This window comes from Denticeps clupeoides, chromosome 2 (assembly GCF_900700375.1).
Source record: "Denticeps clupeoides chromosome 2, fDenClu1.1, whole genome shotgun sequence".
NCBI lineage: Eukaryota > Metazoa > Chordata > Actinopteri > Clupeiformes > Denticipitidae > Denticeps > Denticeps clupeoides.
Window position 1 is genome coordinate 28,808,883 of NC_041708.1, and position 23,614 is coordinate 28,832,496.

General features: G+C 41.4%; 2 protein-coding genes across 10 annotated transcripts; one reads left to right on the forward strand and one right to left on the reverse strand.

Moving 5' to 3' along the window:
* Positions 1 to 1,361: 1,361 nt before the first annotated feature.
* On the reverse strand, positions 1,362 to 9,428 carry esco1 (establishment of sister chromatid cohesion N-acetyltransferase 1). 3 transcript variants are annotated; one of them, XM_028968292.1, is made up of 10 exons: positions 8,869 to 9,428; positions 6,031 to 8,065; positions 5,828 to 5,957; positions 5,651 to 5,705; positions 5,464 to 5,554; positions 5,150 to 5,281; positions 4,466 to 4,555; positions 4,137 to 4,280; positions 3,807 to 3,991; positions 1,362 to 2,849 (listed from the first exon to the last, which is right to left on the reverse strand). In XM_028968292.1, exons 2-10 carry the CDS (start codon positions 8,062 to 8,064, stop codon positions 2,702 to 2,704), a joined length of 3,009 nt encoding a protein of 1,002 aa, XP_028824125.1. In that variant the 5' UTR covers position 8,065; positions 8,869 to 9,428; the 3' UTR covers positions 1,362 to 2,701. The 3 variants fall into 3 exon arrangements, with proteins under 3 accessions (XP_028824125.1, XP_028824116.1, XP_028824133.1); XM_028968283.1 differs by having other exon boundaries at positions 8,930 to 9,426; XM_028968300.1 differs by having other exon boundaries at positions 5,846 to 5,957; positions 8,930 to 9,424.
* A 364-nt stretch (positions 9,429 to 9,792) lies between these two features.
* rbbp8 (retinoblastoma binding protein 8) lies at positions 9,793 to 23,167 on the forward strand. Of its 7 annotated transcripts, none has more exons than XM_028969303.1 (20): positions 9,793 to 9,831; positions 15,634 to 15,782; positions 16,207 to 16,386; positions 17,270 to 17,312; positions 18,029 to 18,124; positions 18,246 to 18,358; positions 18,471 to 18,543; positions 18,658 to 18,812; positions 18,957 to 19,055; positions 19,279 to 19,343; positions 19,842 to 19,906; positions 20,095 to 20,491; positions 20,678 to 20,789; positions 20,878 to 20,945; positions 21,163 to 21,259; positions 21,399 to 21,575; positions 21,745 to 21,805; positions 21,887 to 21,977; positions 22,586 to 22,727; positions 22,819 to 23,167. In XM_028969303.1, the coding sequence occupies exons 3-20, from the start codon at positions 16,269 to 16,271 to the stop codon at positions 22,914 to 22,916; spliced, it is 2,070 nt and encodes a 689-aa protein (XP_028825136.1). In that variant the 5' UTR covers positions 9,793 to 9,831; positions 15,634 to 15,782; positions 16,207 to 16,268; the 3' UTR covers positions 22,917 to 23,167. The 7 variants fall into 7 exon arrangements, with proteins under 7 accessions (XP_028825136.1, XP_028825138.1, XP_028825135.1 ...); XM_028969302.1 differs by lacking the exon at positions 9,793 to 9,831 and adding an exon at positions 15,084 to 15,552; XM_028969307.1 differs by lacking the exon at positions 9,793 to 9,831 and adding an exon at positions 15,084 to 15,552 and having other exon boundaries at positions 21,169 to 21,259.
* The last annotated feature ends 447 nt before the right edge of the window (positions 23,168 to 23,614 follow it).

Genomic DNA, 23,614 nt, shown 5'->3' on the forward strand with positions numbered 1-23,614 from the left:
GTTCGAATCCCGATATGGTGCCACTGAGCAAAGCACTGTCCCCACACACTGTTCACCAAGGGTGATGGGTTAAAAGCAGAGAACACATTTTGTTGTGTGCACCGTGTAATGTGCTGAAGTGTTTCACAATCACTTAATTTTCACTTTCTTTAAGAAAAAATTAACTTGAATGATTTTAGCAAATGGCTGCAATATAACATAGAGTGTACATTTTTAAGGGGATCTGAATACTTTCTGTACCCACTGTACATAAAAGCAAAAAGTAGCTGCCACACATACTCAATGGAATCGAGATCTGAGCTCTGTGAGGGCCGCACTAGAACCCTGATTGTGATGTCAACTTGGAGGTATTCTGTGTGCTTTCCATTATTCTACAAAATGCTGCTAATTTTTTCATGACCCATGGACACACCATGTTTTTAGTTTTGAAGGCTTCTGCCTTCCTTCTCCAAACAAAAGCAAAGAGCTCAAGTTTAGTCTCCATTAGACCAAAGAACAGACTTGCATGTTTCAAATGTTCATGGTTTATTTGCAACAGAATTTGTGCCTCAAGACAATGCTATCTCGGAGGACCATTCCTTTGACTTCATGCTTGGTTTGTGCTCTGAAATGAACTATAATAATAATAAAGTGAAGTGATTGTCACAGCAGCACAGCACACGGTGCACACAGTGAAATTTGTCCTTTGCATTTTACCCATAACCATTGGTGAGCAGTGGGCAGCCATAACAGGCGCCCGGGGAGCAGCGTGTGGGGACGGCGCTTTGCTCAGTGGCACTTTTGCGGATCGGGATTTGAACCGGCAACCTTCTGATTACAGGGCCGCTTCCTTAACCGCTAGGCCACCACTGCCCCTAGTTAAAGCTTTTAGCACCTGGTATTTCCAGGCAGTCTCCCATCCAAGTACTAACCAGGTCCAACCCTTCTGAGCTTAAGAGATCAGACGAGATCGGGCGTTCTTCGGCTGGTATGGCCATAAGCAACTGAAGGTGTGTGTCTTTCCAACTCATGCCCAATAAACCATTTCTTTATTTTTAATAAACCATAAGTAAACGTTTTTTCACATTGTCATTATGGGTTGTTGTGTGCAGAATCATGAGGAAAAAATGCATTTAATCCATAAGAAACAAAATGTGAAGAATTATATGCTCTGAATACTTTCCGGATGCACTGTATGATTCCCATAATCATGCTTCCTGAGTCTAACTTTTGCCTTTCAGTAGCGTTGGGCAAGCTGGTTTATTAAATGCGTGGGAAAAACGCACGAAGCATTGGTAGTAATTTAGAGCAAGACTCTCCTCCAAGTAGAATGAGCATCCAAAACGTGTCGCTACATGGTTGGCATTAAATAATATAAATAATTCAGGGCCAGGTAAGATTTTTTTATTATTAAAAACCTGTTTGATACTGGGTGCACAAATCATCAGCTATGTTTCTACATTTGTGAAGATTTTCATGAAAAGGTATTTAAAAAAAAAAAAAAAAAAAAGAAAAAAAAGAAAGTCTTGTAAGTTAATGGTGGAACTGAATAAGCCACATGGGAAACTTTTGCTTTTTATAATATTAACTCTGACTAGGTCTGGGCAATATAAACGGTCAAATGCTGCAGTTACAAGATCAATTTAATTTATTTTCTGAACGTACGCTTCTTTTATTTAATGGTACATCAGTTACAGATTATGTCCTGGCATTATTGTTGATTATATTTAAGATTATTTCATGTGGAACACACAGTGTTCTGTACTGCAAATTTCATAGTTGAACGTAATAATGGTCAGTATCTCTGAAAAGATATATTGCCCAGACCTACCCCATGGGAACATGGACTACCTCCAAAACCAGGATGTGACCTAGTAAAATCCCATTTAGAAGGAATGAAGTGCTTTTCTAAGACCCTGACAGAATGTTCACATAAATGACTATGAAAGGTACCTTCACCTAAATCCATTTTCTGGTGGCAGGAATCACATCACATAATATTACTACAGGAAATTATACAGTGGTGGTGTTTTCACTGTGAATTCAGTTGTTGCAAAATGTTTAAAATCAAAAGAAAATGGATGAAGGAGAGTAGTCAACAATGACAATGCATTTGAGACGAAAATGTAGCTATTCATACAGCTATTTCCTAGTTGCCAGCTTGTGTTCTAAAGTCCACTGTCTATTGCTGTCAATTTCACGAATGTAAACTTTTAAGCATTTTTCAAAAGTCTCTGTCTTTATAGAAAATGTCATAAAATATCTTTGTTTTACAAATACAATTTAAAGGGAGATTACCAAACACAAAAAGACAACTGTTTTTCAACCTGAGATTCAAAAGTATATGTGACTATTCTCCCAGCCAAAACAAAAAGGCAACGCCTGCAGTTACCATGTTGAACCGTCTCTGAAAATCCAACTTGGAGGGGTAAGAGCCAAACTGGAGCCACTGGTGTGCTTAGGGATGTAGGGATCCCGGGTTTAGGGACATGGTTGTGATTGGAACTCGGGTTAAAGGTGCAGAGGGACCACAGGACCCATGTCTTCTCTGCTCTGGCGTATATCCCTTGTTCTTTACTGTGGTGATGTTCTCGGTACGTTTTGAACGCAGTTTTAAAAAACAACAACCGTTGTAGAGTTCCAGGTTATGTGTATATACGCCCACACCTCCCTTTTCTAAAGCAATTCATTAGTCAGCATGAGCAGACCAATCGCTGGCATGTCAGGTTGAACGACTTCCACTGACAAAGTTATACACCAGGAACTGAGAGGTCCCACAGTAGTGTGTAGCAAAGAGCTTGCCATCAGGTGTTGGGTCTGAGAAAGCAATCTCATCCTTGCTCAGGTGTGAGCCATAGATGAAATTATTCCTGCAAAAAGAGAGAAGTGGCAAAATGAACAAAAAATGATTTTAGTTGTGGTGATTCCTTCACAATGGATATGCATCTGGACCTCTAGCTACTAAGATGTATACATTTTTCAAGAATAGATTGATTCATGTGATTAATAAAACATACACAAGTGTGCTGGAATCTAAGGGGCAAAATAAAACCAAGGCATCAGCAATGAAAAGGAGAAAAATATCATGTACAGTCGTTGCCAAAAGTTAAGAATGACAAATACTGATTTTCACAAAGTTTGCTGCTTCCGTTTTTATGATGACAAATTGCATAAGTGATCAGGTGAATTGCAAAGTCCCTCTTTGCCATGAAAAAGAGCCCAGCCAAAAAACATTGCCACCTGCTGAGATAATTTCAGTGATCAATTTAACACAAGTAAAAGTGCTGAGGACCACAATGCTGGAGATCATTCTGTCATGCTGATTGAATTACAATAGCAGCATGAATGCTTTCAAAGGCAAGAATATTGCTGCTACTAAGATTGCACCTAATTCAACCATTTATTGGATCATCAAAAACTTCAAGGAGAGAAGTTCAAGTCTTGTGAAGAAGGCTTCAGGGACCCCAAGAATGTCCAGCAAGCACCAGCACTGTCTCCTAAACAAGAGATCAGCTGCAGGATTAGGGTGCCACAAATGCAGAGCTTGCTCAGGAATGGCAGCAGGCAGGTGCCATTAAACACTGCCAACATTGACTCTTTGCATAAACTTGATGTAATAGTCAATAAAAGCATTTGAAACATATAAAAAGCCTGTAATTATACTTCAGTACACCTGACAAAAAAAATCTAAAAACACTGAAGCAGCAAACTTTGTGAAAACTTGTATTTGTGTCACTCAAAACTTGACCACTTGACCAAAACTTGACTGCTTTATCATAAACTGATGGAGTGAGCAGATTTTTTACAGCCCTTGCTTTGAAATTCACCTGAGACACTCAATCATCCGTGATGCGATGCCCTTCCTTCTCATTAGACTGAAAACCCAAATTCGGCTGATGCCACAGAGGGCAGGTTCAGGGGTGGTGGAGCAGCACCACGCCCGTTGCCTCTCAAACATCACCTTCTCTCCCTCTGAGCCCTCTGGAACAGGGTCCTCAATAACCCTGTAACCCTAGAAACAAAATAAGAACCAATAGTTTGATTATATTTTTTAAACAAATGTTCTTAAATTACACAGTAAATAAAGAAAATAAATTCTGACTCAAAAGCCAGCCTATTGAGTTGTATTGGTAATGGAACAACTTTGCTGTTCTCACCTCTTGAATGTGCTCTGCAATAAGGCAGCCTGCTACCTTCTTGTCATTTGAGATGAAGAGAAAAGTTTTGGTCTGAGATTGGCACTTGGTCTCTACCTGTTGGAAGCCAAGGTCATTGTCCACCATTTCCCTGATCTCTTCCACCTAGAAGAAATACAAAAAAACTAATTGGGTTCCACACAATCATTGGTGTCTCCATGCCATATTTTAATGGAAAATAACTAGTACCAAACCCACACAAACACAGGTGTACAATACAAACTCTGTATACACACAAAGCCAAGAATCTGCATCCTTCCATGGTGATTATGAAGCTTGAGAAAAGATACCTTTTTAAGTGCATATTTGGGGTCGTCTGGAAGAACAAGTATTATCTTCCCATCAGGATACTCTCCCAGAATCCTCTCCTTCTTCCACCCCTTGAAAAAACATGGTCATGGTTAGTGTGCTGGTTCAGTGACATTTTTTTTTATTAGTTTGATCAAAAACTGTGAGTGTTAACAATCAGCCAAAGAACTACCCATTCCATAAAATTACACAAATTTTTTTTTTTTTTTAATTATTAAATTAAGACAAACATGAAAAGCTTAAACTTGTGTCTTCCTCCAAGTTTGCGCAGCCTGAGCCCAAGTAAAATTAGCCCAATCAGGCTCGAGCATAGATCATCTGATATAATTTACATGACTTTTAAAAGGAGACACACTGCTGTGGATGTGCTGGAATATGGAAGCAATGCACGCAGCAACATGTGACGTGGTTCACTACGTAAAGAGACCGAAGATACTATAAACCTGTGCTAGTTCTAAATGTTGTTGTTGTAAATGTTGAAAATATTTCTCGTGCAATCTTACGGATAACTATGATCTTCATTATACATTCATGTGTCAATCAGATTTCAATTACTTTCCCATAACTTTATAGGTTTATTTAATATTCCAAAACTTTTGAAGACATGGACTTTTTTTTTTTTCAACATTTTTTCATATAATGACTGTAAGATTTGTGTCTCTCACCACATATCGGACTGCACTGATGAACTGGTTGTGAAACAACAGGTGCTGAGACTCATCTTCTGGGCTGGTTGTAGAGTACAGCATTCCACACACACTGCAGACCACGGTACCAAAGTGTTTCTGGCCAGCATCCTAACATTCACAAAAAATAGTTTAAAGTTAAGACAGTTTATGAAACTATTAGATACACTATGCACACAAGCTGTGATTAATCGTTTGTCTTAGGTTACAAAAAGATACACAACCCTATACGGTTTAGTATTAACTTTAGCATAGAGTATACATCGACATTAGTTTGCTACATTGAGACTCACAATTGTGGTTTGCTGAGCCCCCTTGTTGGATTCATTCAACACCTTGATCTCTTTCTGAAGACATGCATCAGACACAGGAGCACAATTACCCCTGCAATAAACAAATAGTAACAGGTTACACATCATTTCTTATGTGGCAAACAGTCTATGACAATCAGTTTATTGTAGTTCTGTAGAATAATCTTACTGAGCAGTGTTTCCTGCTGGTGACTTAGATGAAGCAGGGGTCTTCACATCTTTACCTAAATAAACCAGGCAAAACCCATTAACATCTAAATAAGAAATTTAAAGCTACTGATGTATACCATGCATTGTACACTGACTACACAGTGTATAGGTAAAACACCACCCAGGCCCAACCCACTTGATTGGAAGTAAATACCCTGTGTATTGGGAATGATTTTATCAGCTGGTGTTTGGACAACTGGCTGCTTTTCCACTATGCCTCCTGAGTGCCTTTCTGACTGTGTGGAGGAGGTCTGCCTTGCACTGGTCTGTAAAGAGAATGTGGCATTAGCTAAACCAAAAAACCTAAATCAAACATAGCTCTTCGCAGTTCAGCATTACCTCTTCTTTCCCATTACTGGGTACAGATGGCCTGTAGACCTCTTCATCCACACCATCCAACTCAAAGTCATCGGGGGAGTATTTAGGCCTTGGAGTGTAGGGTTTATACTCTATTGAAGGCTTAGTCTTTGGGACAGTAACTCCATTGGGCCTGGGAGGGGGGAGAGCAGGAAGTACTTTCTTGGATTCAGTTTTTAAGGTGGATTTTTGGAGACTCTCTGTGTTAGATGACTGGGTTGGGGTTGTGGCTGTGACTGGAGTTACAGATGTGGTCGGGGCCGTGACTGGTGCTGGCGTTGCTACTGGTGCCGGGGCTGGGCTGGGCATGGAGACAGTGGTAGACTGGTTTAGACTAGCCTGGTCTGATTTCAGTTTTTTCATTTGAGTCCACGTCAACTTGTCCCGCTGAAGTTCTACCTGCCGCAGCCTCTGGTAGCGTGACAGCTTCTTCTTCTCATGAACCTTCAAGGGGACAGTAACTTGACTCAAAAAGAAGCGCCTCTTAGGTGCCTCAGCATCTGGCTGGGTGTCTGTGGGGGTCTGTGTGGGCACAGGAGAAGGAGACTGCTCTTCTGGGCTGTCTGACGCTGGTGTGGTCTGCAGCTCTTCAGACATGCATGCTTCTTTCTGGGTTTCAGACACCTCAATCTTCTCATCTGACATTGTTGCACCAGGACTTTTTGGCTCATCCTTTTCTTGTTTGGCAACAGTGGTATCTGAGGCAATGTCATCAGCGATCTCCTCACACAAGGCTAAGAGATTGAGCTGTTTGGCGGCAGCTCTTTTGGAAGCTGCAGCCTTCTCCTCTGCTTGGGCTGCCAAGCGGGCCTTGGTTCGGGCCTGAGGGTTCATTGCCTGTTTTTTGGGTGGCCCTGAGCTACTCTTCAAATTGCTAGCATGGTTGCCACAGTTTTGGACTGGGGTCTTTTGCTTGGAGTCACCTAAGGGAGATGGATTTTCACTCACAACCTCCACGATACAGTGCTCAATCTCAACATCCTCCACATCCCCTGACATTGGTGCTTCAGGTGCATATGCACATTCCTCTGCAAGAACAGAGTCATTTGTTTTTTCTAAAGGTTCTGAAGCACAGCACTCATTTTCTATGGTGATGACAGTTGTTTCAGAAACAGTTTCAGCAGAGAGAGTGTTTTCAACAAGGATAGACTCCTTAACAGCCTCTGAAACAGCTTTTTCTAAGGGCTGAGGGCAATCTGTAGTTCCACATTGTTTACCATCTGAAGTCATATCTGCTTTGTCACTAGGAACAAAAGAAGCTGGTGGTGGTTCTTTCTCTAGGATCTCTGCAGCAGAATCCACACAGCCATTAGAATGCCCAGTTGCACTGCCTTCCTTTGAGGCTTGATCTGTTGATTTAGCATATTCTTGTAACATTTCGGGCGGTTTTTCAGGTGAAGATACAATTTTCTTACCAGTCTTGTATTTTATGGATGATAATTTAGGAGGTTTACCATAATTATGATCAATTTGTATAAGGTCCAGGGTCAACTGCAAGCCTGTAGATTCCAGTCTTACTGAAATATCAGTTTCTTTTGAGTCAGGGGGCAGCTTCCTGCTGTGGTTTCCCACACCATTGGAGGGACGTCCTGGGCATTTGTAAACAACGCCATCGTTGACCTTCGCCCTCGATGTCTTCCGTCGAGCCCGCTTACGTTGTATAGGCTCTCTTCCCTTTGCCTTTGGATTCTGCTCATCTACATTATCACCAGATGTTCTTGATTTTGTTCTATGTAGATTTGCATTAGCAGTTTTTGTAGTTTTATTCCGTATGCCACATTTCTGGGTCTTTTTTAACCTGGAGGACTGACGAATTGCACTTGTATTGTCACCTTGTCTTGAACGCACAATAGACTTTTTCTTGGAATGGGGATCCACCAAAGCTCTTTTCTGGCATGATGCTCTGGAAGATCTGCGTGGTGCTTCAGATATTTCAGCAGGCAATGAACGCTGGTCCAACTTTCTCCTTTTTAACTCTGATTCCACAGACTGTGCCCTTCTTTTGGAGGTTGGCATTCTACAAAAAATATCAGAACAAATATCAGAATTTGCACAGGGAGCTTGGTAAAACAGAAGAACACAAAAAACTAACATTTTTATGGATCAATTTTTGGAACATCTGTCAGGAAAAAAGGATTGCATTGCAAAAATGTCATCTAAATAGAATATTTGTACATGCACCTCTTGATTCCCATCTGTACATCTGTATAACACACTGCATAATACAGAAGGGAAAAAATCTTTATTTTTACAACACCATCAAACATTTTCAAATATTATCAACACATTGCTTTGCATTTTAAAGAGGGTTTATATGATTAAATCATTTCTATGCTTGCATAAGTTTTATTTTTCCACAATAATACCAGGTAAGCCACTTGATGTCAATGTAACTTGGACCCGCGAACTAAACCTTCATCTTATCTGGAACAATTCCGATGACCCACTTGTTTTTGTGGAGAGCTCCTGATAGAGGACTCGTCGTTTAAACTTAATCAGCTAGCTACCCGGTTCCCCTCCATACTAAAAGCCTGGCAAATAACCACAATGCATAATGACAACAACCAAATAAAAAAATATTTTTAAGCCTCGCACATACAATACAAAGACATTAAAGACACCCTCTCTCGTCAACAGTGAAGCGCATCACCGTTCGATGACAGCTAGCGACTCAGAAACAGTTGTACATGGTCTACGACGTCCAGCTAACTAGCTAAGCTACATTAGCCTAGCTAGCGCGCCCGGCTAACCGGATAACAAGCCAAAGGTTTTTGCATTCAGCCGCGCACTATCGCGGCTCCGACGCGGAGCTTTGCTTACTTTTACGTCGCAAAAGGTTGAAAAGCGCAAGAAATCGGCGATTTACATGGCGAGAACTCACTTTGTCGGCTGTTTCAACACTCCTACAACAGCTGTTTTCTTCTGTGAAGTAAAGTTTGACTGTACTTCCGGAGGCAGCCCGAGATGCAGGGGAAGTGAAGAAAAACAGGGCCATCGACCGCGGACGGACGGACGGACGGGCGGATGGATGGATGGATGCTCGCAAAAATATTAGTGCAATAGGCGAAATTGTTTGAAAGAGACGCGATATGCCCCCGCTGTGGATAGAGCTAAATTATTATTGCTGTTAATGCATTTTCGACACGTTCTTTCTACGCACAATGCGCTTGGAAAATTTGTTATGCCCGTTTTTTTCCTGCACAATGCCAAACTACTACGTAACGATGGTTAGCTCTTTACTTAGTGCTTTTTATATTTACATGTGAAACAAATGCGACTTGTGCCCAGGGAAAATGCGATTAATGAATGGAACTGAATTAATAAAAACCGGCCCTGTGTTGTATACGAAAGACACATTCTGTTAAATAACCATGGTTAATTTCGGAATCAATTTCCAAACAAATATAATACGACACACACGCTATAAAGCAATACTAAAAGCAAACCCGACTTCCGTCAAAGTTCGCCTCCCGTGTGTCAAAATAAAAGTCATCCGGCGTTCACTAGCTTCAGCACCTAATCAAGCATTTCACATACGAATTTGCCAAATATTAAGCAATATTCGAATTAAACGCCAACTAACTATAATTCTTGTCCTAACTATTTAGTGAACGTAACACGCGTGCATATTTTTAAAATATATTTCTGTTTAACCTAATTGAACGGAATTACTATTATGACACACTGTGGCCGGAATTGTGTTAGAAAGGGACTTTTATCCCATAATACTTTGCGTCCCGCGAAGTATGAACTACTCAGTGTTATGAAGCAGCTTCTGTGAAGGTAAGTTGTTGAAGTTATTTCACGTAATAATTTGTGGAAACCGGAGTCTGCATTTTGCCGTGCCTTGCTTTTTGCGCAGGCTTGTCTAATTCGCTGACCTACAAATCCTGACCGTGAACGAGTGACAGGATAGTCATGGCAGCTCCAGTACGTTAACCTCCTCCTTACCGCGTTTATTTACCTCAGTTTCACAGCTATTTGCTGATGATGGCAGCATGCATGAGAGTTTTGTTACTTCGCATTTACCGTGGTTCTCCAGGTTTGACGAGTCGTGGAATACAAAGCGAAAAACGTGGGATGCTTTGCTGTTCGGTCCATTATTCATCACAAACGTCAGAGGCGGAAACATTTGAACGCATTCCCCGTTTCGTCTCTTCTAATCAGGAGTTTAGCAGGGTTCCGCATCACTGGTGAACTCAGATCTTGAGTTGTATGTAAGCCTTCTTACTCTAGATGGTGCAAAAGTAGTAAAGTAGTGGAATGTTTTTCACCAGTAGTGGCCACTGGGGCCCTACTGTGTTGATGTGAGCTCATACATTTAAAAAATCATTTAAATCATGTCTCATATCAATGAGGATTACGAAATCATCACCCATCACAATGAAGTAAACTAATATAGATTATGACGGTATCATTATTCGTACCAGTATTCTATATTCTAAACTCCCAGCAAACCTTTATGATATATATATTAAATATTAATTTCACCATTTATGAACTGATCTGCCATAATATTATGATGGATGAAGTGAATAACGTTCATTTAATTGTTACACTGGCACCAGGCCATGGGAGGCAGGGTATATTAGGGAGCAAATGAACATTTGGTTTTCAAAGTTGGAAGTCGATAAAATAGGCAATTGTGATTCTGCATGGCTGGTACAGAACTGAAACTTTTGTGGGATTCTTCAGGTCTGTAGTGGTCCCCACGTACCAAAAGTGATCGATCACCACTCACTGATGCACTTGTGGTGGTACTGGCCTCTTACTATCTCAAAATTGGTCCTTCACAATTGGTATGTGGTGGAAACACTAACATATTGTCAACATCCACATAAATAAAAATGACTATTAACATGTAAACATTACATGGCCCGGTCTAGCCAATAGCATTATATCACCTAGCATTATATCACCAGTGGTGGCCTAGCAGTTAAGGAAGCGGCCCCATAATCAGAAGGTTGCCGGTTCGAATCCCGATCTGACAAAAAAAAAAAAAAAAAAAAAAAGTGAAGTGATTGTCACATGTGATACACAGCACACGGTGCACACAGTGAAATTTGTCCTCTGCATTTAACCCATCACCCTGAGTGAGCAGTGGGCAGCCATGACCGGCGCCCGGGGAGCAGTGTGTGGGGACGGTGCTTTGCTCAGTGGCACCTCAGTGGTACCTTGGCGGATCGGGATTCGAACCGGCAACCTTCTGATTACGGGGCCGCTTCCTTAACCGCTAGGCCACCACTGCCCCACAGGATGCCCCGTCCAGGATGGAGACAAGGTGCCACTGAGATGCCACTGAGCAAAGCACCGTCCCCACACACTGCTCCCCGGGCGCCTGTCATGACTAATAGTCATGGATGCTGTCATTCAGGGTGATGGGTTAAATGCAGAGGACAAATTTCACTGTGTGCACCGTGTGCTGTGCTGCTGTGTATCACATGTGACAATCACTTCACTTTAACTTGGGAGGCGGGTATAAAGATAGTAAGGGCCCATCTGATTGGTCAAATTCGGACACACAAATGCTTGGCACAAAAATTAACGCTGTGTCCGAAATCGCATACTACTTGAGTAGGTAACACATTTGAATTTGAATGTATTGCGCTAACATTAAAACAGTATTGTTGCGCCACGTGTCAAAATGAGTAGACAGTTCGCCCAATTGGAACAATTCCATCTTTATTTGAACCGGAAATGTGTTTATCAAACGTAAGTCATCTAACAACTAGCGCCTCACAACACACATTTCCCCCAAACCCATTACAGCAACATGTCTTCTTCAAGACAGTGGGTAACTCTCCAAATAGCGCCCCGAATAATATGAATAATATGAATTCGGACATACTACTCGCCTCGCATGCTGTTTTTCACATAAAACATAATGTGGTGGCCGGCCATGAGTTGGGACTAGCATGCCTTGTGGGTGAGATACGTGCCGACGGGACGGGTGCGCCCGGGGACTGCAAATAGTTAACCATGTTATGGGTAAATGTGTTCTGTTGGGGTTTGGGATGTGTGTTATGGGGCCCCGTAATCAGAAGGTTGCCGATTCGAATCCCGATCCGCCAAGGTGCCACTGAGGTGCCACTGAGCAAAGCTCCGTCCCCACACACTGCTCCCCGGGCGCCTGTCATGGCCGCCCACTGCAGGGTGATTGGTTAAATGCAGAGGACAAATTTCACTGTGTGCACAAATTTAGCTGTGCTGCTGTGTATCACATGTGACAATCACTTCACTTCTTAATGTAGCGTGTGCAAGGGAAGAAACTGCACACCGGGAAGTCGAGGTGTAGGACGGGAGGAGAAGAAGAGACGCCTCCCTGTTATTTGGAAGCCGAAAGAGTAGGCATTGGCGCCACCTACTGGATTCTGTTCAATAAAAAGCATTATTCCGAAACCCTCATGATGGAGGTGATTTGTCCTTTCCTGACCTCACTGCAACGGCTCGTCACAATAGTATATAGTATGCAATTTCGGACGCAGTATAAATGTAATTTATTGCTCCTCTTTGTGATACAGATATCATGTATGATATTATCGCGATAATGATAATTGTTCGATATATCGTGCAACCCTAGTTCAAACCCCACTTACTACCATTGTGTCCCTGAGCAAGACACTTAACCCTAAATTGCTCCGGGGGGGGGGCTGTCCCTGTAACTACTGATTGTAAGTCGCTCTGGATAAGGGCGTCTGATAAATGCTGTAAATGTAATGTAATGGTGGCCTAGCGGTTAAGGAAGCGGCCCCGTAATCAGAAGGTTGCCAGATTGAATCCCGAACGCCAAGGTGCCCCTGAGTAAAGCACCATTCACACACACTGCACTTGTCATGGCTGCCCACTGCTCACAAAGGGTGATGGTTAAAAGCAGAGGACACATTTCGTTGTCACTGTGTGCTGTGCTGCAGTGTTTCACAATGACAATCACTTCACTTACACTTCGCATCTTAAAATATCCTTTTTTGAGTTCCATGCAGTTTCAGTTTCTTATCCGGTGAACATCCTTATCATCGTCATATATCGCCCCCTTCAGGGTCACTTGGAACCTTTATTGATTAATTGGACACTCGGCTCAGCAATTGTCTGAAAGTTGAGTCATGGCAACTGGACTTTCTTTCTTTAATGTAGAGACGTTTCATTCTCCATCCACAGAACTTTGTCAATTTATCCTCCAGGTTGGTTACAGCTCACTCCTACCTTGAATAGGCTCATTAAGTGAAACAACGGCAGGGCAGCTCCTCCTGCCCCCATTAAGCAGGTCATTAAATGTGGCCAACCTGGTGGATGTGTGAATTGGGCCTGATTTTTCTGGGGATGGATGAAAGGGCAGCAGAATAGGTTGGGAGATAAGTTGTGTCTGAGGCCTCCACCTCTGTTGAGTGAGGGTTTGATTTGCACATGCAAAGCTTCCCTCACTCCACTCTCAAAGCACCTTTCTTCTCTGTCCAATATTTGACATTTTCATGCAAAAATGAGTGTCCTTTGTCCAATTTGGCCTAATTCACACGTCCAACAGGTTGGCCACATTTAATGACCCGCTTAATGGGGGCAAGAGGAGCTACCATGGCTTGTCATGGATGTCATTGGATGACTCTTCCCATAGACACCCCTTTAACTCCTCCTAGGTGACTTCAACCTTCCACCTGACTTGAATAGTCTTGCCTTCTTCCCTGTCTCCACTCTTTCTCCTTGGCCAACAGCAGCAGCTCTTCCATCCACAAAAGAGGGCATGTCATACTGACCTTTCTTCCACTCCACTTCACATCTCTGACCACCACTTTCTGTCCTTCACCTTCACTCTACCTTTCGGATCCAAGACTGACCACCACCCACCACCCATTCGACATAACCTTCATGCTGTCTCACCTTCATCTGTCTCTTCCTCCACTCTTTCACATCTTTCGACCTCTGACTCATTCATCTCCTTATCCCTAGAAACAGTGACTAACACATCACAGCTTGACTTGGACCTGCTGTATTATCAGAAACTCCTACGTGACTTCTAACTAACTAACTTCATGTCTGCTAAATCTACTTTCTACAGAGCAAAACTGGAAACCTCTACCCACAACCCTCAAAAACTCCATACGTATTCTCATCTCTATTTAACCCTCCAACTCACCGACTGTCCTAGAACAATTTTCAAACAATGTATGTGGGATAAGATAGTAAAACAAAGTAATGTAAAAGTCTAATTTTTATTAAATTAAATTGAGGCTTATTTTACACTTAACTTTCACTCTCACATGACCTTTACATCCACCTCAATATTGTCTGCATGTGCATGTATGGAAGTGTGCGTTTGAGTCTGTTGCGCAATATTAAGGATTTTTCCACTAAATGGCGCTTGGATATGTACTACTGTAGTATCCGTGGGTGCCCAATGTCAAACAAACCTCTCTATCAAAACTTTGCTATTCTGGTTAAAAGCACATCAAACACATTTTCTTCACCTCTGAATGTTCTGAATATTAGACCCCCCCTCCCCACACACACACATACTTCAGCATTTGCATAAAATCCACTTTGCAGTCTTTGGGTTTCTAACCCTTCGACCAAAGAATTTTTAGAATGAACTCTTGGTATATAGGCATACAATTATGTTGTCTGTATACAACTTAAGTGTTTTAAATGTTTGTTGTTGCTGACCTGTGAATACTTGTGCAGCTTATTTATGATATCCAGATCTCTGATTGTGGTGCTGAAGTTTTGGAAAGACTTGAGAGAATCATGGTAACACCCCACCGCCTGTCTCTCTTTCTGATACTCTGGAATGCATTTGGCTGGCATGGGCTTGTCCCACTATGTTTTTGCCCCATGCACTATGCACATCATGCCACTGCTTGCCTCAAAAAGAAAAAGGGTTTTGAGTGACTTTATACATCTTCTTCATACTCTGTGGTATTAAAAAAGTACATCCAATCTTCTGCTGAGTTTGAGGTGTTGGTATAGCCTAAAGTGTATGTATAATCTGAATATCATGTAAGTTCCAGAGAGAAAATAATAATAAATTGCTGCTGCTTTATGATAATACAATTTGTCTTTATAAGCAATACTAAGAGTGTCACTGAATAGTTTATGTTCTCAGTTTTGATGAAATTTGCCTGAAAAGGCCATTTAACATGAAGATCTATCTTCATCACCCCTCTTCCCTGGCTCACTGGTTCCCATAGCCTGTGGCAATGGGGAGTGGAGCTGATGATTTTTGTACCTCCGGGTTGCAACATTTCGTCTGCAGCCAATTTTGTGTGTACAGGGATCATTAGAAAATACTGTTTATGGGTGGTCGTGTATATATATCCCAGGTATTGATATAGAAAGGGTATGATTTTAAAAAAGGGTTTCTTTGTGTAGATAAAGTCCTGTCCTTTGGCTCTAGGCTTTTACTTGCCTCCTGCCTGCCTCAGTTAGTCCCAGTGTGTGAAGTGGAGGACAGGCAGGACCGGTTTTCATTGGATGGGGGGAACCTGTTGGACCAGTTGTCTGTGCCATTAAACTCTGGTATGATCCCAGCTCTGTGAGAATGTAGGAACCTGCCCGGCCAGTCGGATGAAAGGTAATATTGACTTGTGGTTTTTGCAGAGCGCATGCAGTAGAGCACTCCAGCCCTCACCATCTGCCGTGCTGTTGTCCCGTGAGCGATTTTAGTCCAATAAAGGGACTGTTTTATGGCGTTCATCTGTGGAGGTGCTTGCTGAGCTCACTGTCACTTTTGGGGGTTTGAGGTGTTGGTAAGAACTTCCCAGTTTGATTGTGATTACAATGATAATGTGAAGTGTCTTATGTTATTGTAGCCTATTTTACATATGATTGTGACATTAGCATAGCACTGGTGTGGAGTTTGTGTAAATGAAATTAAAACCTGTAAGGATATTGGAAGTTTTGGAGTAACTCTCGAGCAATGGTTTACTCCTTCAGAATAGCTATCAAATGTAAAATAAGCAACTTATTAAACATCCTAAGTCTATAACATAGAAATGTTATATTACTGTTCAATGTTTTCATATATCTAGTAGATAATTTCAGGAATGATGTTAAATGCATTTTACATTTGTGTATCATTTTCTTGATTCTGGACCGTATCCACACTGCATTAACTGTTCTGAGAATCTTATACTTTTTTTTTTTTTGCCTTTCCCCTCTCTTTATTACCAGGATCCAACTGGGCTCCCTGAGTTTGTATTGACAGAGCAGGTTGTGTGTGTGGTGCCGAGACCATGAACAGCCCTGTGCTGACAGGAGGCAGTCCTGGCATTAGTACCACCCCAGACTCTGCTGATGTTTTCTATGAGCTATGGAGTCGTCTGAGAGAGTGCCATGACAGCGCCCTGCAAGGTACGTTACAAAAAAATTCTCCACTTGAAAGCATGTCAGATGGTTTTCCCTTCTAGTGAAGGGTAGGGCTATAAATTTCATGTTCTGTAATATGAATTATGGCTTCAGAACATTACCCGCAGCAGTGTGTCACTTTTAACAAAAGTCAACAAACACTCCAGGCATTTGTGTCCTTGGTTATGCCATGCGTCACCAAGTCGATTTAATGACACATCCTCATAGAAAAGGGATAGCATTTATTATCTGTTATTTGGTGAATGAGTTTAATTGCAAATGAAGGTAACAGTGGATGAAAGCAGAGTGAACTTCTCTGTCGTAACAAAACAGAGGCTGTCCTGCCCTCTTCCTCAGAAAACAGAGACACTATTGTTTTGTCCTGAGGAGTTGGGGCCCTAAACTAAACTCCCTGATGGATTTGATGAAAAGGGAGCCCCCCCCATGCATCACTGTCTACCTGCTTCAGAGAAAAATGCAGCTTCCCAAATTCCCAGTGTACATTGCTCCCTTTGAGATGTTCACAATCAGTCCTTTCAGGTCCAGGGTCAGGACTACGTTTGCTAGACTGAATTCCGTGTCCATTTGTAGCGGACTCTCATTCAGACAGTCCAAGTTGATGTTGATTCAGACAGTCAAGTTGATTGTCAAGCCCACTAATAATGTTGGTCACATAAATTCGATCGCATATGAGAGCATAGTACACAAAACAAATCCTCACACTGCAAATTTTAAAATGGGTTGTGTGAAGAAATTAAATGAAGAAACACTCTTACTGTTTAACACAATTTACATCCCATTAATACCCTTTCAATACATTTGTCACAGGTTTGTATTTTGAAATTACCTTAATTTCCCAAATTAACATGTTCCTGTCTCTAATGTGTAGGATTGCAGGCAAAGGTGAATAAACTGAAGAAGGAGCGATGTTTGTGAGTACCTGTCCCACTGTTCCATTTCATGTGCATTTATACAACACCATAAGACATAACATTCCCCAAAATTCAATGTATTATTCTCTATTTCATATGTTTTTGTCAAAGTTGTTGGAAAGGCCTGCTTGATCCACCAGACTGAATATCACATTTGTGTCCCTCTGTATTTTGATGTCCTTCCCAAAGAGCTTAATTACTGTTGTCTTCTCCTGTTGTTTGCGAGTCTGCATCACCAATTCTGCCTCCCACTGATCCTCCAACAGTTTTGGGTTTCAGATGTCAGGACTGAGATCCTCACAAAGAGCGCTTTCATAGTGTGGTCTCAAAAACTCGGAGAGAAGACCATGCAACTGTTACCGAAGGATCTTTTTTATTAGATAAATATTTCATGTTGAGATCATGTTTATTTATCTTATCTTTTGATTATTTTTTACATTATACCCATATCATTGGAGTGAAAAATATTTCAGCATTTTGTGACCATATTGATTGCAAAAAGTGCCATATAAAAGAAATGAATGCCATCTAATTGGAAGTCATCATGCAAAAACAGGCCACCAGTTTACCCATAAAAGGACCAGCTTGATATAGTTTTTTTATTTTTTATTTTATTCTTAATTGGTCATTGGCAACATGGGTTGCAAAAGCAATGATGTCTGTGTCTTTCTGTTTAATACTGTGTAAAAACACATTATGCTGCTGACTTTCTGTAGAGATGCTCAGAGACTGGAGGAGTTCTACAGCCGGAACCAGCTGCTGCGGGAGCAGCAAAAAACCCTGCGAGACACTGTCAAAGTGCTGGAAGACCGGTAAGCAACCCAAAATGTGTGTAATAAAGTTAAGTTCAGCATGAGCTTAAATATGGATGAAGAGAATTTTTTTGGTCATGGCACATACTTCCGGTTTTCTTTGTCCACCTCCCTTCTACAGGTTGCGGGCGGGGCTGTGTGATCGGTGTGCGGTGACAGAGGAGCACATGAGGAAGAAGCAGGTGGAGTTTGAGAAGCTTCAGCAGCAGAACCAGAGCCTCATTGCTCAGCTCAGTGAGTTTAACCCCGCTCAGTAGCATCTGTGATCTTCACATAGTGGATTTTGGAATACGTTCTACAAACATTTTTTATTTTTTAAATATGCATAAATATACTGTGATTTTAGGAGAAGAGAGGAACAATCTCCAGGAGGAGAACAGAAAGTTGGTTCTGCAGCTGGAGGAGCAGCAGGGATGCAGGTGAACAAGACAGAGACACACATTATCCTGAGGGTTCAAATGCAATCTGTGTAGAGTCCAAATGCTCACATTGTGTGCGTGTGTGTGTGTCTGTCTGTGTCTTTGTGTACGAAGTCCTTCCAAAGCTGTGTCTTCAGAGGCTGAGGACTGTGTGATCCCAGACTCTCCGCAGCTGACACTTTCTCTGTCTGCTCTCAGCAAGATGAAGAGGAGGAGAGAACACAACCACGTTCGTTATGCAGAGAAGCCACTATCGCAGTCTACCATGGGTAAATGCAACACACACACTCTCACCTCCACCCTCCTTTCCCTTCCTAGAATGTTCTTTTATTACCATACTTATTTACCTCATGCATATATTCTAATAAAATGCACACAGGTTGTAACACTTGAATTTGCTCTTTTTGTTATAGACACAAGGAAAGGAGTCTCCTCTTCACTTATTCAGGGTTGTCATGGCAAAGGTGTGCTGGTGCCAGAAACCTGTGAGATGGACGTGAACCACATCACAAGTAAAGACTTGCTTCTACCTCACAGTTTGCAATGCTCTCTCTCTTTCAACATTAAACCTGCACATGTATTTATAAGACATGCCACCCAATATGTGCACAGCAGAATGCGAAAAAGAAAACAAATATATTCAGACCATATGAATGTGTGTGTAGCAATGCAAATATAGCAGAAAAAGTACAGTGTTGTTTCTGTAAATGATACAAGTGGTGCCGTGTGTTTTAGTGGGGTGTCATGTAGAGGGAGCAGTGGTTGCTGAAACCTGCCGTCTGGATGTAGCTGAGGAACCAGTGAGTAAATTTGAATTTATTGTACTATGTACAGTACAGGCCAAAAGTTTGGACACACCTTCTCATTCAATGGGTTTTCTTTATTTTCATGACCATTTACATTGGTAGATTCTCACTGAAGGCATCAAAACTATGAATGAACACATCTGGAGTTACAAAAAAGGTGAAATAACTGAAAACATGTTTTATATTCTAGTTTCTTCAAAATAGCCACCCTTTGCTCTGATTACTGCTTTGCACACTCTTGGCATTCTCTCGATGAGCTTCAAGAGGTCGTCACCTGAAATGGTTTTCCAACAGTCTTTAAGGAGTTCCCAGAGGTGTTTAGCACTTGTTGGCCCCTTTGCCTTTAGTCTGTGGTCCAGCTCACCCCAAACCATCTCGATTGGGTTCAGGTCCGGTGACTATGGAGGCCAGGTCTCCAACTTTTTGTTATAGACATGCATTCTTCAGTGTGATATGTTTGGTTTTGTTTTGCCTATTTTTTTCTTTGTGCAGGATTCTCAGGATACGCTTAGCCCAGCACACAACACTGGTCACAATGCAATGGACAGCCACACAACGTGAGTCTTAAAATGCATACAAACCATGATTTTTTTTTATCTGCTTTCAGTACAATCATATTCATTATCTGTATTTATGAATTTAGTTTGAATGCAATTGTGGTTTTTATATAACATTACTGCTTCAGTGAAATTAAAGAATTAATGTCCCTTACAGACATGATGTTTTTACTTTTCTTCTACAACAGGTCCTTAACACGTAATGATGTATTCTCTGGAAAAGCATTGTTTGGCAATATGGAGAACACTAAGACCTCCTCTCCATCCCTCCTGCGCAACGTCTCTCTGTCCTCTCGTGAGTCCCGGCAGTTGCTGAATGACTCAATTCCCCGCATTGCTCCTCTGCAGGCCATGCAGCCCTCGTCGATCGTTCCTCTGAAGAATGATCGTGCTCAGCCTGAGGCCATAAAAAGGAAAATAGTTTCTACCAGTGACGAGGACGATGAAGGGCCAGTCGATAAACCGCTGGACCTTTCCCCAGAGAACCGTCTGGAGAAGAGACCTCGACCTGCTGCACAACAGCCTCAGAACAAAGACTTGGCCTTCAAAAAGCCCACTAAAGCCCACATGGAGAAATACATTCAGGTGGGATGTCTGTTCAGGACAGAGGTGTTATCCTGAAAACCTGCTCTCACACATACTCATGCTGCAGATTTACAGTTGAAACTAATTAGTTACCAATACAGACCTGTTCAGCGTTGGTTTGGATGTGAGTTAAAAATTCCCAGCTGCGTTATTTAACTTTTAAAATGTGCGCCCTGGCCCTCTCAGCAGGCACAATGTAGAAAGAAAGGCGAGGAGATGAATCAGGACTCTGAACAGACCTCAGTGCTCAAGCCCAACCCATGTGCACGTCTTAAGAGCCCCCTGCAGGACCCTATGGGTATTGCAAATGGCTACAAAATTTACATTTGCAATCATTTGCTATGGGGGGCATTTCAAACAAATGAATATATTTCCTTTTTAAACAGAGCAGACGTGGAGTATGGATCCAGCTGTTGCTTTGTCGCAGTACACAGACAGCCCCCCTCTTGCAGAGGTATGAACCCTCAGACTAGATTACAAACTCATACACAAATATTGACAAAAAGAAATGTACATGAACTGAATGGAAAAAACATGTTCTAATTTTTTTTTATTTGTCTGAGGTGTGTTTATTTTAGAAAAAGCTACAGTTGTGTTATCTGTTTTAATGGCAGTTTGTGCCAATATCAGTCATTGATTCTGTGTGTGCATACATGTGTGCACTTACCAAGGACCAGAAGAGATCCGAGGGAGAGACTGTAGATATGGATTGTACCTTTGTCAGCCACAGCTTGCTGCTTCACATAAAGAATGGACATGAGAGATCAGGTATTATACTCTGCAAGATGACTGTAATGTGTTGGATGGGTTTATACATCATATGATGTATATATGATATATGATGTATAAACAAATAAACATATCTGTTAATTTGCCTGTTTTTAAGATCCATTTGAATTTCTGCTAGGGTTGGGCTTGAAGGCTAATGACAGTTTGGCAGAGATCTTTGATAAAAGTGCTTATGGGGAGTATGAGTCCTGCCCCCAAGATGACAGCTGTGACCTGCAGCAGGAGGACGGCCCTCAGGACAATGATGAATTGCAGCATGATGAAAATGAGATGGAAGAAGAAGAGGCAGAGGAAGGCAAGACTAATTTTAGTATTGAGCAAAATCTTGTCTCTATTTTCTCCTTATTTTAAAAATATATTGAAAAGTAAATGTAAAAATTCCAAATCTGTGTAAAAATTATATTTTTATACATACCATATTTTGTACAATAAATACCTGGTAAGCACCTGTAATTCTTCTACAGATGAAGACCACTGTACTGCAATTAAAGCTGTGGTGAGGCCTTGTCCAGATGCAAGATCCAGGTACTTTTTCCTTGTTATGCATTACTTTCATTGCTGAATGTGTACTAATTAATTTCCTTTTCGATGCTTTTTTTGGAACAGACAGGAAAAGTCTTTTGCTCGTGTTGAAGTGGTACGCAAGAAAGATGAGAGGAGGAAGCTGAAGGGTCACACGTGCAAAGAGTGTGAAATAGTAAGTACCGCTAAGATGATCAATATCAACTTTGGAGTTTATTAAAATGTGGAATTTTGACATGAGAAATTGTGTGTAAATCAAGAATGAATTATTAGTCCAGCTTTCATTTTTTCTTAACTTGACTTGCACATGCACACACCCACTTGACTTTTATTATTATTCAATGCTGTTTTTGCAAAAATAGTTGTTGTGCATTACTCATGCACTTTATCCAACTGTACTTTGATTGTATGTGTCTTGTAGTACTGTACTGTATATATCCCCAGTACAACTATGTACATATGATCAATCCTCACCTTACCTGCACTTTCACTCACTGCTTACTTTATATTGTACAATAATATTAAATCTTTATTTAATATTACTTTTATTTATCTTTGTCAGACCTAGTTTTAACCTGCATCTGCTTCAAACTTGATCTTGCTTTACTTGTATAGTGACGATAAATGTATCTAATATAATAAGAAGTAAGAAGCAAGATTAACTAAGAAAGATTAAGAAGTATTTTTCCAATATTTGATAAAATGCATTGTTGAAGCATTTATTGCTTCCATGTGAGTGGCCAGTTTTCAAGAGCCAGGCTGACTCCTGTGTGTTGTCTGCAGTATTATGCAGATCTCCCAGAGGGGGAGCGACAGAAGAAGCTGTCATCGTGCTCTCGGCACAGGTTCCGATATATCCCTCCTTCAACACCAGAGAACTTCTGGGAGGTTGGCTTCCCCTCCACACAGACTTGTGTGGAACGAGGTATGGTTCATTTTACCTCACGGTTGAAAAGCTGAAGGAGTTTGTAATGCTTAAAAAATATAATAATTCATAGTTCTGCTTCTTTTTTCAGGTTATATCAAGGAGGACAACAATCCAGACCACAGACTGAGGAGACGCCAGCCTTACCAAGCCACCTTCTCTCCAAAAGCCAAGGAGAGAAAAACATAGAGCTAAGAGCTGTACTTGAGTTTAAAGAGGGAGGTTTTAATGGTCCATTGTTTCATATGTTGTGGGATCCCTATAAACACCTCACATTCATAGATTCCCTGAAAATAGAATAAAGTTTGTGTACAAAATACGTTCGGTCCCACTGCAATGCTCTGTATGTTTAAGAGATTGTTAGTTTGCACTTTTGTTTTCTATTTGTAGTGTACTGTTCTTGTTAATGTTAATAAAATATTGCTTTGCATAAGAACAAATGAGCTTCAGATTCCGAGGCTGAAATTGAAGACGTCCTCATTTATACAATGTTATCCAGGGAAAGTGATTAGTTGTTACATGTGACACACCACAGCACCCAGTACACAGAGTGAAATGTGCCCTCTGCATTTAACCCATCGCCCTTGACAGGCTTGGTGGCACATTGGCGGTTCGGCATTCGAACCTGCAACCTTCCAATTACAGGTCCGTTTTTTTACCCGCTAGGCCAAACAAAAATAACATGCCACCTAAACAGCTTTCTAAACAGATTCATAGACTCCAGGTGTAAAATCTACAAATGTGTCTGGTAGTCCATCCTCCCAATTTCTGATTGATTTGGAGAATTTTGTCATGTGCTGTGCTGTTTAATCAGGCAATAAAGTTGCTGGGTGGATCTGGTCAGGAACCAAAATAGTGAAGTGTACTCTTGAATTCAGTATAATTTC